This window comes from Lathyrus oleraceus, chromosome 4, assembly GCF_024323335.1.
Source record: "Lathyrus oleraceus cultivar Zhongwan6 chromosome 4, CAAS_Psat_ZW6_1.0, whole genome shotgun sequence".
NCBI classification, from domain to species: domain Eukaryota; kingdom Viridiplantae; phylum Streptophyta; class Magnoliopsida; order Fabales; family Fabaceae; genus Lathyrus; species Lathyrus oleraceus.
Window position 1 is genome coordinate 13,776,783 of NC_066582.1, and position 15,552 is coordinate 13,792,334.

At 29.9% G+C, this 15,552-nt stretch overlaps 1 protein-coding gene across 1 annotated transcript; it reads left to right on the forward strand.

The window, feature by feature from the left end:
- The first annotated feature begins 1,958 nt into the window (after positions 1 to 1,958).
- On the forward strand, positions 1,959 to 3,909 carry LOC127135756 (two-component response regulator ORR24). Its single transcript, XM_051062396.1, has 5 exons — positions 1,959 to 2,082; positions 2,160 to 2,312; positions 2,394 to 2,804; positions 2,889 to 2,965; positions 3,067 to 3,909. Exons 1-5 carry the CDS (start codon positions 1,959 to 1,961, stop codon positions 3,907 to 3,909), a joined length of 1,608 nt encoding a protein of 535 aa, XP_050918353.1.
- Positions 3,910 to 15,552: the final 11,643 nt, after the last annotated feature.

Genomic DNA, 15,552 nt, shown 5'->3' on the forward strand with positions numbered 1-15,552 from the left:
GTTGAATTTGTTGCACCGAAAGTAATGGATGGAGAAATCGAACTCAAAATAGAGGACGAAAATGTTGAATTTGAGGTAAAGTTATGAAAACCATCCTTGATGATGTACTATGTGCTTGGTGGAAATTTGAGTATCTGCATTAAAAAAATTACATGATCAAATTTTGGAGCTTTGTTCAAAAATATATTATATTTAGTTTTTATTTATTAATAACTAATTTTTAAAAATATATAATAATTTATATTAAAAATATTTATTTGAACTAATAGATAATTGTATAATATTTTAAGTGTCTATATAAATTATAGGAAATGTAAATATACTTAAAGAATATTTTGAATAATTATATAAGCTATTTGAAAATTTGTAATTTATAAAATATATATATATATATATATATATATATATATATATATATATATATATATATATATATATATATATATATATATATATATATATATATATATATATATATATATATATATATATATATATATATATATCTTTTTTTTTTTTTTTAAAATCAAATATTCGTTGGGTATAATTGCAAAGATTAATTCGTCAAATCGGATAGAATCACATTGTATTTTAATAATTCTCTTTAATGAACTAAAAATTAACTTCATCATTGATAAACACTTGAATTATATATATATATATATATATATATATATATATATATATATATATATATATATATATATATATATGAAAACGTCTGCTTATAAATAAGTCTACATAGAATATTAGTTAATGTTCTCCAAGCTTGATTAATAGAGGGGAACACTACTAAAATACACCTAATTGTTTTAATGTCATAGGGTTAAATAAATGATCGATCTCTATGAATAAATACACCTAAAGTTTTAATGTCATATAATAGGGTGAAATAAATAAACCTAAAGTTTTCATTGAGGGGAACACTAATACTAAAATACACCTAAATTATTTTTATAAAAAGCGCAAGAGAATATTTAAAATCATACTATTATTTTGCATAAAAACCGGAAATTGTTTAGGAGATTGAAGAGTTATACATATTTTAGGACCAAATTATAAGAAAATAATATAAAAGATTCAATATACTTTTAGGGATTAGATTTTATTTAATAGACTACACAATTCAATTAAAATAATATATTTACATTTCAGCGAGGTTTATGGTTTATACTTATTTTTTGGGATTTTGGATTTAATTGAAATACACTGATAGTGTAAAATGATTTTATACCGTCAGTTAATCTTAGTCGTTGGATATTAAAATAAATTTGATTTTTATTTTAAAACTCTATAAAATAATGTAAGTGGATGCTGGTGATGAATCGATTGTGTAAAAAATTTTACATTGACATAAAATACGTACTTTTGTTCAAGTAAAATATATTACTTTTAAATGTAGGGAAATCAAATATTTGAAGGATATTATTTTCGATAATTATTATGATATTGAAAGTTTTTTTTTGGATTAAATTTGAACTATTTTATTTCAACTAATTTTTTAAAAATAAATCTAATAACATAAATATGGTAACTAAAAAAAAATTCTATCATAGTAATTACTAGTAGTAAGTTTCGGAGTGATAGATAATGAGATGGTGCAAAAACTACAATAATTATTACATAAAAAAATAAATAAAAAGTATCGCAATTAATGTCCATAAATGCCTTATTAAACCTAAACATGCATTAAGTATATTTATCTCATGTGATTGAGCTAAACTCGGAACTCTTTTTTTTTTTTGGTAGTATTAAATATTAATAATCATTACTTGAAAATTAACTAATAAATAATTATGGAAAGTATCATATATCAAATCATAAAATAATCTATTTCCATAAATGCTTCCAATACTATTAATTTGATACAAGAACCAAACTCGTTCACTTTTAAGAAACAAAATTTCTCAACTTATTTTCTGTCTTTGTTTTGTTTCGTTTCAATCTTGTTCATCATCATGGCTATGGAGAATCCTTTGGTTGGTGAACTTTTTCCTATCGGTATGCATGTTCTTGCTGTTGATGATAATCGAGTTTGCTTGAATATGTTGGAGAAAATGCTTCTCAAATGCAACTATAAAGGTTCTTTATCGTTGTTCTTCGTCTTATCGCGTTAAAGATTACTGTTTTATTGACGTTATGATTGTTGGTTGTTGCAGTTACTACAACTACAGAATCGGTGAAAGCATTGGAAATTTTGAGGGAAAATAAAGATAGGTTTGATTTGGTTATTTGCGACGTTAACATGCCGGAGATGGACGGATTTAAGCTTCTTAAGAAAGTTGGACTCGAGATGGATCTACCTTTTATCAGTAAGTTCATCGTTAACATGTATGACTTTTCGACTTTTTATGTTCATGTGAGTGATTATTTTATGTGTATGTGATTGATAGTGTTGTCGGGGAATGGTGATACGAAAAGCGTGATGAAAGGTGTGATGAACGGTGCTAGTGATTATATATTGAAACCGATTCGAATGGAAGAGGTGAAGACAATATGGCAACATGTAGTGAGAAAGAAGATTGATGGAAAAGATCGTGACAATAATGCGGAGAAAAAGGTTTCTGATACGAATAACGAGGATGAGAAAATTGATAATGTTATTAGGGTTTGTAGTCAAGATACCGTGTCTGATGAAAATGACGCGGACAAGAATCAAATTGTAGGAGAAAAGAGAAAAAATCGAAGTGATTCAGAGGAAGATAATGATACGGATGGATCTATCGAGAAAAAGCCTCGTTTCGTTTGGGATACTGAGTTGCATAAGAAATTTGTTGTCGCGGTGAATCAACTAGGCCTTGACAGTAAGTTTATGTCAAATTTTTTATCTTGATAAGTTTATGAATGTGGTTGATCTTAATATGTAGTTTCTTTAACCGTTATTGCAGAGGCTTATCCTAAGAAAATACTCGAGTTGATGAATGTTGAAGGGCTTACGCGGGAAAATGTAGCTAGTCATTTGCAGGTATAGATTCGAATTTTTGAAATTTTTTCTCTGTCGAAAAAATTCAGACTAGTTTAGGGTTAAAATATTTTGTCACCGATTTTTTCTATCGATTTTTGCAGAAATTCAGATTGAATCTTAAAAGATCGGATAAATACCTGATAAATGATGCTACATTAGATTCTACTAGTCCTTATGGAAGAAGGTTCGAAAGCAGCGCATTCGCATTACCATCGTATGCATCTAGTCATTTAGTTTGTCGGCTAAACTCGCCATCTGGATTGAACGGTAGAAGGATGAGTTATTCGTCGGGGCCGTCGTTTCAGTCACAGAACAACATTAACTGTTTCCAGATGCCAGTGGCTTCTGCAAATGAAAGGCCGTGTTATTTACCGAACTTTCGAACATCAATTGGGGCGAATCGGTATCCGCAAAATAATTATCTAACTGGTTATACAAGTTCTTCTAGCTTTCAAGGCTGTAAAGTTGCAGTGAATAATGCAAATAGCAGTTTCGTTTCTTGCATCCCAAGAAATCATCCATTAACATATAATGCAATTAGCAGTTCCGTTTCTTGCATCCCAAGCAATCATCCATTGACAAATGCAAATAGAAGTTCCCTTTCTTGCATCGCAAGCAATCAACCTTTGACACATAATTTAGAAGCATTTAGAAACCACTCTTCGGTTGGAATTGCAGATGTGAAAACACAATCTCTGAACGATACTTTTGATTCGGTCGGAGGTGCAGATATAAAAACGGAATCACAATCTATGAACAATCCTTTGGATCCAATTGCATGTCATAGTCAACTAATCACTCAGATGCCGGAAACTGAGAAATTCTATACAGATCCAGAAACTTTGGATTCAAATGACGATTGCTTCTATAATCAGATGTTGTCTCTAAAAGAAGGATTCTTCGATAATAGTCGCGTATCCTTGGACGACATATATTTCATCTAAATTTGTTATTTTGCAGTTGATTTATAGGCTACTATAACCTGCACCATTAGTAGTAGTTTTATTTTAAGTTCAAATTTTGTTAATTTTTTTATAAGCTACAAATCGTAGCTTATGGATGGAAGATATTTTTTTTTTTACATGTTTCTTAGTAGAAATAGCAAATTTCAAAACTTTTTAATTATCTCTTTATGTATGTTTGTTTATTGAGTACAATAAAAGTCTCATTCAATTCTTTCAAACTAATTTATAGGAAGGATTCATCTTTTATAACTCAACATATCAAAAGGGCTTGCTCAAGTATTTTTTTAAGTTCTAAATCCAAATTTTAGATGAGCCTTTCTTGAAAATAATAACATTTTTTATAAAAAATAGAACAGTTAAAAAAATTAATTTAGTCTATGAATTAGTTTAAAATAATAATTAACATTTAAGCACTACTTATATTTATAATATATTTTAAATATTCAAGTGAAGATAGAGTAATATTTTAAAGATTTATGGTCAGAGTTTCATTTTTTTAAATCAAATGTTGATGTTAAAATAACACAATAATTTTGTGAAGTATTAAATTTAAATGCATTTTTTGTCCCTTTAATTTAAAAGTTTTAAATAATTGATCTTTCTATTATAAAATAATTTATTTTGATTCTTTAATTTTGATGACCTTTAAATTTTTGTGGCCCCTCTAATTTTACTTATGTGTAATCTTAGTTGACATCTTGACTTTAAATCCAGATCATCAATTCGTAATTTTTTTAAATTCAAATGAATATTTTAATTAAGAAAATATTAAAAATATTTTTTAATTAAACATCAATTCTTAGTCATTTGAATCAAACATATGAGATTTTAAAATTAGATATGAAAAAAGAATTTAGAAAACTAGAATGGATGACAAAGAACTCATATTGATTTTTATATCTCTTTCTACAACGAATTAGAATTGATGTAAAATGTAAATGAGTGAGCAAGAAGATTGAACATTTGTTGAAGAAGAATGACATGTTTCTGAAAAAGCAAAAGAAAAGTTCATTGAAAAAGGAATCTTTTAAGCACAAAATTAAAAGCAAAAGATTATTATAATATTAATAAAAAATATAACTTGATTTGGATGGTAATCAAAATTAAAATTCATAAGATAAAAATTAATTATAAAAAAATGGATCTTTTAAATATTTTTTTAATTAAAAGATTTTTTAATTTTAAAAAAGTCAGACTCAACAGATAAGTAAAATTGGAGGAAGATCATAAAAATTCCAACGAAAGAAAAATTAAGGATCAAAATGACTAATTTTGTAATAAGGAGATCAATAATTTAAAACACTCAAATTAAGAGATTCAAAAGTGCATTTAAGTCTAAATTTAATTTGAGTAGTCAATAATATTACCTAAAATACACTTATAGAACTATTCCAACTAGTAAACAAAACTTATAGAATCCACTGATCTCCATCTATTATAGGTAAGTTTTTAGTCAATTAGCCACAACTGAGTTTTTATTTTAACAAAGGAAACAAAATTTATTAATTCATTGGCCAAACTCATCGGCAATACAAATATTGTTTTTAAGATTTCTTAATGCATCCAAAATCTGAAGATGTATCTTCAGACGTATCTGAAGTTAATAGAAGTCTGACTTAATGTGAAAAAACTACGAAGATGCATTTTCAGACGCTCCTTGTACATAACGCGTTAGAATCCTTCTTCTTTCTCACTTGTTAAAAAAGACAAAAAAATTCTCTAAAACTCTCTCAAAATCACATTGTCTCAAAATCAATCAAACAACATCAAAACTTATTCAATCAACACCAACTACATCAAAGAGCTCATTCAACTACATCAACTTCAAAGACTTCTCATTTCTTGTAAGTTTTTTATTATTGTGTTTTTTTTTTTTGAGTTTTTGTAGAAATTGATGATTAGGTATCGAAATGTATAGTTTATGCATGTTTGATAGTTGATACATTATGATAAATGTGTTTCATACTTAAAAGTAATGATCAATGCATTATTTTTGGGGTCTTAGTGGTATGCATTAACGCCATTGACGAAAATGAAATTTGCAGAAAAATTCAAAGATGCATCTCTGTATTTTTTCAACGTTTGGATTCCCATAAACTGGAGATGTTCTCCGTATTTTATCAGTCTGCATTTTTTTTTTCTTTTCTTGCTTGTAGTAATTGTATGGCACTTATCTGGTTTACTTACATGCATTATGGCCGATAGAGACGATAGACTGAGGCACGGCAGAACTGCACAACATGCATCTTTCTGGAGAAAAAAGAGTCAGGTTTCACAGGCTCTTGTTCCCTCTAGCCCGATTGATACGAAGGCGTCGATTTCTGAGGCTCATATATCTCCACCTTCTTCTTCCCGTATGCGAGCATACCTATTATATTTGGTTAGCACTATCATTTTTGTGGATAAGAATGGTTTTCTACCTACGATACTTAGAGGACTTTGAGCGGATCCACGAGTATAACTAGAGGACCACTTGTTTGGTCTACTTGTACTCTAAGTTATCTGAGGGTTGTAGATGGAAGACGAAGCAGGTGACACGCAATATCACACTTTTGATGGTAATGTTTATTGGTCTTTTACTGTTTATGTGTCATTTTCATTACATTTTTGCAACGCCTTTACTAATGATTTGTGTGTTCCAACACTTTTCAAATCATGATCCTCAACATTTCTCACGTATCTCCAACCGGTCATGTGTATTGACCTATATTGAGGATATTTCATGTGCTTTTGCATTTTCCCATCTCATAGGAAACCAGGCAACATAGTCGTTTTGAGTGTATATTTCGACTTTATTGTGTATGTCATAATGACTTATTTTGGCTCCAAATTTTCATATGTCATTTTTGTATATCGATTGTATGGTTTAATGCTTATCACATAACAGGGACCTTAACATTTATAAATTGTCATTTTCATCTGAGTAACCATAAAACTAACTTAACTTGCACTGTTTTGACTAGTTACGAAGATGCATCTCTGTAAACCCTAAACGGAGATGCATCTCCTTAAATCCTAAACGGAGATGCATCTTCGTAAACTCTAAACTGAGATGCATCTCTAGATCAATAAATGTTTAAAATTGACCTTTCATATAGGGATACACGGGGTGTATTTTGAAATATTTCAGAGAAACATCTCTGAATTCGTGTTTACAAAATATACTGGTATGGCTCAGTGGGATGCTTAGGGTGTATTCTGAAATATTTCGAAGATGTATATCCTAATCATTTGTAACGTTTTGACTTAAGTTAAGGGTGCGTCCGGAGATGCATCTCCAAAATCTAAGGGGCATTTTGAGTTTTCCATAGGTTTTTTCCCCATCCTATAGGGTGGGATAAGAAATCCCCTAATGCTTTTATTCTTTCTATGCTTGTTGAAATAAGAAATCAACCTATCATCTTCTTGCAACCCACCGCTAAAATCTCCTGAAGTAGTGGAAGGGACTGTTACAACTCTTCCTAGCCAAATTCCTTGCCATTAAAGTCAAAGTGTTACCTCATCTTTCATTGAATCTGCATGCAATCATTACCAACATAAATATATCATAAGAAAGGAAATTGAAGGCAATGAGCCAAAAGCTTTCAAGACTTACCAAAGCTTAAAAGATGTTTACTTTTGCTTAATAAGGATATCTAAAAAAATACGTTTGAAGTATGAGGCATTAAAAGCGTGAATCCCTAAGATATTGAAACACTTACTTTTGCTCTTCCAAAATAGATGAAAGGGTGATTGAAAAGCGAGGCAAATACAACAAACTTTTGTCTTACTACGCATAAACACGGGCTTGGGGAAAATTGTTCTAGACCGACCATATTTATCCCCGACCGACCACTCTAAAGGAGTTACAATCCTTCTAAAACTTTCTCAGCACCCGAGAATAGGGATGTGAATAGATTAGACCGGCCTACATGGGCCTATAGCCTAGCCTATTTAAGGTCAGACCATGTCAGACCTATTTAATAAAAAAGTCAGACTTAGATTTTTTTTAAGTCTATTTAATTAAATAGGTGAGGCTTAGGCTATTAAAAAAGCCTATGAAACCTTATTGGCCGACCTATATTTTTATATATATTAGAAAAAATGTTAAATATGATGGCCTACATATGCATATATATTAGAAAAAATGTTAAATAGGTTGACCTATACATGCATATATAGATCGACGTAGAAGACTTCTTAAGTAATATGGACTAATTGAAAACCTTAATAAGAAACAGGTTTTTAAATAGGTTTTCAGGTCAGAGTAGACTTTTATAAAGGTCGTGTCATACTAAAAAAAGAGTCTATAATAGACCATAAACCAGACTCAGACCTTGTAAGTTTCTCGTATGTCATGCTCAGGCCTTCTAAAGCCTAATCTAACCTATTTCCACCCGAGAACTATCCTACGGATAAATACAAAGGAACCAAATTGCATATACATCCAACGGTTCTCCCCAATTTCCCCCTAACAAATAGCAGGTTGTTATTTCCTCATAATTATGTATAGAAAGCGCGTCATTCAGATATTCAATTTCAAACTCAATTTCAATTCATTATTTTTTCTCGCATACTGACTTCAGTATTTGAGTGCTAACCTTGCAAGTCATTCTCCTCTCTCATGTATCAAAAGGTTTGATATGTAGTTATCACAGTCTTTACACCATTTTTGGTTCCAGTACGAAATAAATCCAACAAATATATTTGATAATTTATGAATCAACAATGATTTCATGAATAGACACATACTTATTTTCAACAAAGTATTTCACCAAATGTTAATTCTTTTAATCTTAAATTCTAATAGACTCTTTGAATCTATGTCGTGCGTGATGAATATTTTTGATAGTAATTGCATAACGACCATTTCTTCTCTTTAGTGTAATATGAATGTTTCTTTAAAATATATTACATATCATCTCAAAAGAAACCTTATCTGGTTTTAGACATTTTATTTATGCCCTTGGGAAAAAATTGTCATCTTATTATTATATTCTCTATGCACAAATCTAAGATTCCATTCCACTACTAAAAAAAATAATCCTACAATCGAAAGAGACACTATCATTTCAACATGCATTTGACGTTCTTCTTGTACTCAAATACAAGCGTCAACTAATGCAAGTCATAATATTTATCATTAACATATTTTTAATTTTTAAAATACTATAACAACATAAAATTTTCTAAGATCTTTCAAACCCTTGAAACCCCTCCTCTAATACAATTTTTTAATTCCCTCGAATTAGAAAGATTTTAATTTTTAAATAAAAATAAACCCTTCAAAATCCTATCACCTAAATTCTTCTATTTTTCACTCGATCCTTCTTTTTCCCCAAAGGTCTCCGATATCTTTTCATCTAAACTCCCAAACAAAGCCTAAGTGTTTGTCTACATAACACATATTTGATTAGCATTTAGATTTAGGGGTGTTCCAATCCGAACCAACCTAATAGAAAACAGCAAACCAAACAAAACCAAATCAAAACCGTAAAAAACCGCATTTGATTCGAATGTGTTTGTGTCATTTTTAAATAAACTATGTTGTATCTTACAAGCCGAACTAAACCAAATCAAACTGCATTACATTACAACTCACACTTTACTTATCCCACATTCAATTCAAAACTCAAACCTATTATGCCTTAGCCTTGAGATTACGAACGATATTCTCTTACTCACACTTAAGGTTTCAGTTTCAGTCTTCTCAAATATCTCCTAGAAGTATAACACATTTTTCTCATTTTCGTTGCCATTTACATCTCGCATCTTCTACTCTAATCTCTTATCTCGTATGTTCTTTCTTTTTCATCTTTTTATTTTTATGCTACTGTTCTCTCTTCCAATTACGTTTTTATCGCACATTTTTTCTCTAACCTCACATCTCTTATTTTATTTCTTTTTCATCTTCTCTAATCTTTTCTCTCCTCTGTTTTTTTTATTTCATTATAATATTTTTGATATTGTTTTATGCTACTATTTTATTTTATTTTTTGTATTTAAATAATTAATCTTCCTATTATAAAGTAATCTATTTTGATTCCTTAATTGACCTTTGAATTTTTCTGATCCTCTAATTTTACTTATGTGTAATCTTAGTTGACATATTGACTTTAAATCTAGATCATCAATTCATAATTTTTTAAAATTCAAATGAACATTTTAATTAAGAAAATATTAAAAACATTTTTTAATTAAACATCAATTCTTAGTCATTTGAATCAAACTTATGAGATTTTAAAATTAGGTATGAAAAAAGAATTCAGAAAACTTCACATAAGAATGGATGAAAAAGAACTCATATTGATTTTTATAACTCTTTTTAGAACAAATTAGAATTGATGTAAGATGTAAATGAGCGAGGAAGAAGATTGAGCATTTGTTGAAGAAGAATGCCATGTTTCTGAAAAAGCAAAAGAAATGTTCATGGAAAAAGGAAAAGAAAACTTTTTAGATCTACCAAAATTAAAAATAAAAGATTATAGTTGTAATAAATGAAAATGAAAATTTTGGTTCTTTTAAGCACGAAATTAAAAGCAAAACATTATTATAATATTAATAAAAAATATAACTTGGTTTGGATGGTAATCAAAATTAAAATTCATAAGAATTAAAAATCATAAGATAATAATAATTATAAAATTGTAGTAATTGTGTGACACTTGTATGATTTACTTACATGCATTATGGCTGATAGAGACGATAGACTGAGGCACGACGGGATTGCACAACATGCATCTTTTTGTAGGAAAAAGAGTCAAGTTTCACAGGCTTCTGTTCCCTCTAGCTCAATTGATGCAGAGACGTCGATTTCTGAGGCTCATATATCTCCACCTTCTTCTTCCCGTATGAGAGCATACCTGTTATATTTGGTTAGCACTGTCATTTTTATGGACAAGAATGTCATTTATATGAATGTCTTCTACCTACGATACTTCGAGGACTTTGAGCGGATCCATGAGTACAACTAGGGGGCCACTTGTTTGATCTACTTGTACTCTAAGTTATCTGAGGATTGTAGATGAAAGACGGAGCAGGTGACACACAACATCACACTTTTGATGGTAATATTTATTTGTCTTTTAGTGTTTATGTGTCATTTTCATTACATTTTTGCAACGCCCTTACTAATGATTTGTCTGTTCCAACACTTTTCAGACCATGATTCTCAACATTTCCCACGTATCTCCAACTGGTCATGTGCATTGACCTATATTGGGGATATTTCGTGTGCTTTTGCATTTTCCCATCTCATAGGAAACCAGGCAACAGAGTCGTTTCGAGTGTATATTTCGATTTTATTGTGTATGTCATGATGACTTATTTTGACTCCAAATTTATATATGTCATTTTTTGCATATCGGTAGTATGGTTTAATGCTTATCACATAACAGGGGTCTTAACATTTATAAATTGTCATTTTTATCTGAGTAACCATAAAACTGACTTAAATTGCACTGATTTGACTAGTTACGGAGATGCATCTCCATAAACTCTAAACTGAGATGCATCTCCAGATCAATAAATGTTTAAATCATATAGGGATGCACAAGGTGTATTTTGAAATATTTCAGAAAAGCATCTTCGAATCCGTCTTTACAAAATATGTTGGTATGTCTCAATGAGATGCTTATGGTGTATTTTGAAATATTTCGAAGATGTATCTCCTAATCATTTATAACATTTTGACTTAAGCCAAGGGTGCGTCCGGAGATGCATCTCCAAAATCTAAGGGGTATTTTGAGTTTTCCATAGGTTTTTTTCCCATCCTATAGGTGGGATAAGAAATCCCCTAATACTTTTATTCTTTCTATGCTTGTTGAAATAAGAAATCAACCCATCATCTTCTTACAACCCACCGCTAAAATCTCCCCATTTTTGTCGTTGAAGTAGTGGAAGGGACTGTGACAACTCTTCCTAGCCAAATTCCTTGCCATTAAAGTCAAAGTGCTACCTCATCTTTCATTGAATCTGCATGCAATCATTAGCAACATAAATATATCATAAGAAAGAAAATTAAAGGCAATAAGCCAAAAGCTTTCAAGACTTGCCAAAGCTTAAAAGGCGTTTACTTTTGCTTAATGAGGAAATCTCTAAAAAGACATTTGAAGTATAGGACATTAAAAGCGTGTATCCCTAAGAAATTGAAACACTTACTTTTACTCTTCCAAGATAGATGAAAGAGTGATTGAAAAGCGAGGCTAATACAACAAACCCTTGTCTTACTACGCATAAGCAAGGGCTTGGGAGAAATCGTTCTAGATTGACCATATTTATCCCCGACCGACCACTCTAAAAGAGTTGCAATCCTTCTAAAACTTTCTTAGGATCCGAGAGTAGGGATGAGAATATGTCAGATCGACCTACATGGGCTTATAGCCTAGCCTATTTAAGGTCAGGTCATCTCAAACCTATTTAATAAAAAAAATTAAACTTAGGTTTTTTTAAGTCTATTTAATTAAATAGGTCAGACTTAGGCTATTAAAAAAAAGCCTATGAAACCTTATTTACCAACCTATATTTTCATATATATTAAAAATAGTTTAAATAGGCATATATATATATATATATATATATATATATATATATATATATATATATATATATATATATATATATATATATATATATATATTATATATATATATATATATATATATATATATATATATATATATAGACCGACCTAGAAGACTTCTTAAATAATATGGATTAATTGAAAACCTTAATAAGAAACGGGTTTTTAAATAGGCTTTAAAGTCAGACTAGACTTTTAGAAATGTCATGTCATACTAAAAAAAAAAGTCTATAATAGATCATATGTCAGACTCAGACCTTATAAGTTTCTCGTATGTTAAGCTCAGGCCTTCTAAAGTCTAATCTAGCCTATTTCCACCCGAGAGTCCTACGGATAAATACAAAGGAACCAAACTTCATATACATCCAACGGTTCTCCGCAATTCCCCCCTAACAAATCGCAGGTTGTTATTTCCTCATAACTATGTATAAAAAGCGCGTCATTTTAGATATTCAATTTCAAACTCAATTTCAATTCACTATTTTTTCTCGCATACTCACTTAAGTGTTTGAGTACTAACCTTACAAGTCATCCCCTCTCTACGGTATCAAAAGCTCTGATATGTAGTTATCACCGTCCTTACACCATTTATGGTTCCAGTAAAATATATTTGATAATTTATGAATCTAACAATAATTTCATGAATAGACACATACTTATTTTCAACAAAATATTTCACCAAATGTTAATTCTTTTAATCTTAAACTCTAATAGACTCTTTGAATCTATGTCGTGCGTGATAGTAGTTGCATAACGACTTAGTATAATATGATATGAATGTTTCTTTAAATTATATAACATATCATCTCACAAGAAACGTTATCTGGTTTTAGACATTTTTCATATTTATGCCCTTGGGGAAAAAAGTCATCTTATTATTATATTCTCTATGCACAAAGTTAAGATTCCATTCCACTACTAAGAAAATAATCCTACAATCGCAACAGACACTATCATTTCAACATGCATTTGACGTTCTTCTTGTACTCAAATACAAGGCGTCATCTAATGCAAGTCATAGAATTTCTTATTATTATTAGGATAACCAATAAATAGACGTTAAGGTTTTGTTTAGGTGTTAGAAGGGGAGGAAAAACAATTATTTTAATATAGAATTTTTTTAATATTTAAAAAAAAGATTTTTTATAGAATGATAAAATAATATTTATCATTAACATATTTTTAATTTTTAAAATACTATAACAATATAAATTATATTTGAACAATTTTTCTAAGACCTTCCAAACCCTTCAAACCCCTCCTCCCATACAATTTTTTAATTCCCTCGAGTTAGAAAGATTTTAATTTTTGAATAAAAATAAACTCTTCAAAATCCTATCACCTAAATTCTTCTATTTTTCACTCGATCCTTCTTTTTTCCCCAAAGGTCTCCCATATCTTTTCATCCAAACTCCCAAACAAAGCCTAAGTGTTTGTCTACAGAACACATATTTGATTAGCATTTAGCTTTAGGGGTGTTCCAATCCGAACCAACCTAATAGAAAACAGCAAACCAAACAAAACCAAATCGAAACAGTAAAAAACCGCATTTAATTCGAATGTGTTTGTGTCATTTTTAAATAAACTATGCAGTATCTTACAAGCCGAACTAAACCAAATCATACTGTATTACATTACAACTCACACTTTACTTATCCCACATTCAACTCAAAACTCGAACCTATTATGCCTTAGTCTTGAGATTACGAATGATATTCTCTTACTCACACTTAGGGTTTCAGTTTCTCTCTTCCAATTACGTTTTTATCGCACATTTTTTCTCTAACCTCACCTCTCTTATTTTATTTCTTTTTCATCTTCTCTAATCTTTTCTCTCCTCGGTTTTTTCTATTTCATTATAATATTTTTTATATTGTTTTATGCTACTTTTTTTTTCTTTTCTTTTGTCTAATTTTATTTTTGTATATTGAATGAGAAGTTGTTATCCAAATATGATGAATTTTGTTGTTATTTAGTAATGTATGAATGCCTGACACAAAATTATGTTATTTTTTGTATATATATATATGCCTCAATAAAAATATTGTTAAAAATCAAACCGAACCAACTCAAACCGCATTGATTTTGATTAGTTCAATTTTATTTCTAAAAGCCAATTGAACCATACGTTTTTTTCTCTTGCGGTTCTGATTATTTTTAACATAAAAATCGGTCAAACTGCAGTGCAAACACCCCTATTTAAATTCACATTGGATTGGATATATTTTCCTTGATTAGAACAAATGGAATCCATCGCATGAACTCTCTTTTGTTCTAAGTGGTTAGTGATACAAACAAAGACATGAGCATTTACTTATTTCACTTGGGTGAGTTTTCAATTCACTAATATTCAATGTCACACCTAGACTATATTGTTTTCATATAGTTGACATGACATCAGATATAGTTCTATTGGCTGAGGAACGGATTTGGATTCTTGGATGGCAACAAAACACAAAACATGGTTACCTAGTTAGTGAATTTACACTCAACAGACTACTTGCTCCTTTGACAATAAGAAATCTATAACTGTGAGGTTTCATATGCAATACTTGTTGCATCTCTTACAACTTCACATTGTTTTGTAACTGTGAGGTTTCATAAGCTACAATTGTTGCATCTCTTACAACTTCACATTGTTTTTGGTTTGATGCACTATCGCATCCAATGCACCTTCAACGTGTCTAAAAGCCAAATCAAACAAGCTCTTACCTTCCAATGGCTTGCAATTACGTACTCCGCAATCAATATAAAGTGTATTGCTACAAGTAGAAAATGAGTAATGATGTTCTAGTTCTAGATGGAAATGGATTCTCTCATGATATAACCTACAAATGAATCGTTCTCACTTTACAAGCCGACTTTGTAAGATCTGAGTTAGGTTTAATCCAAATTCTATGCGTCCGAGAGACCTAATTTTTCTTACATTATAAAGCACATGCACATTTCAAGAAAGTCCCCAACATATCAACATTTCAATAACCAAAGAAAAGAAACATTTGTGAAATTACATGATTCAATGAAAACAAATTATCCATAGATCATATCTACCCTAACAAAAG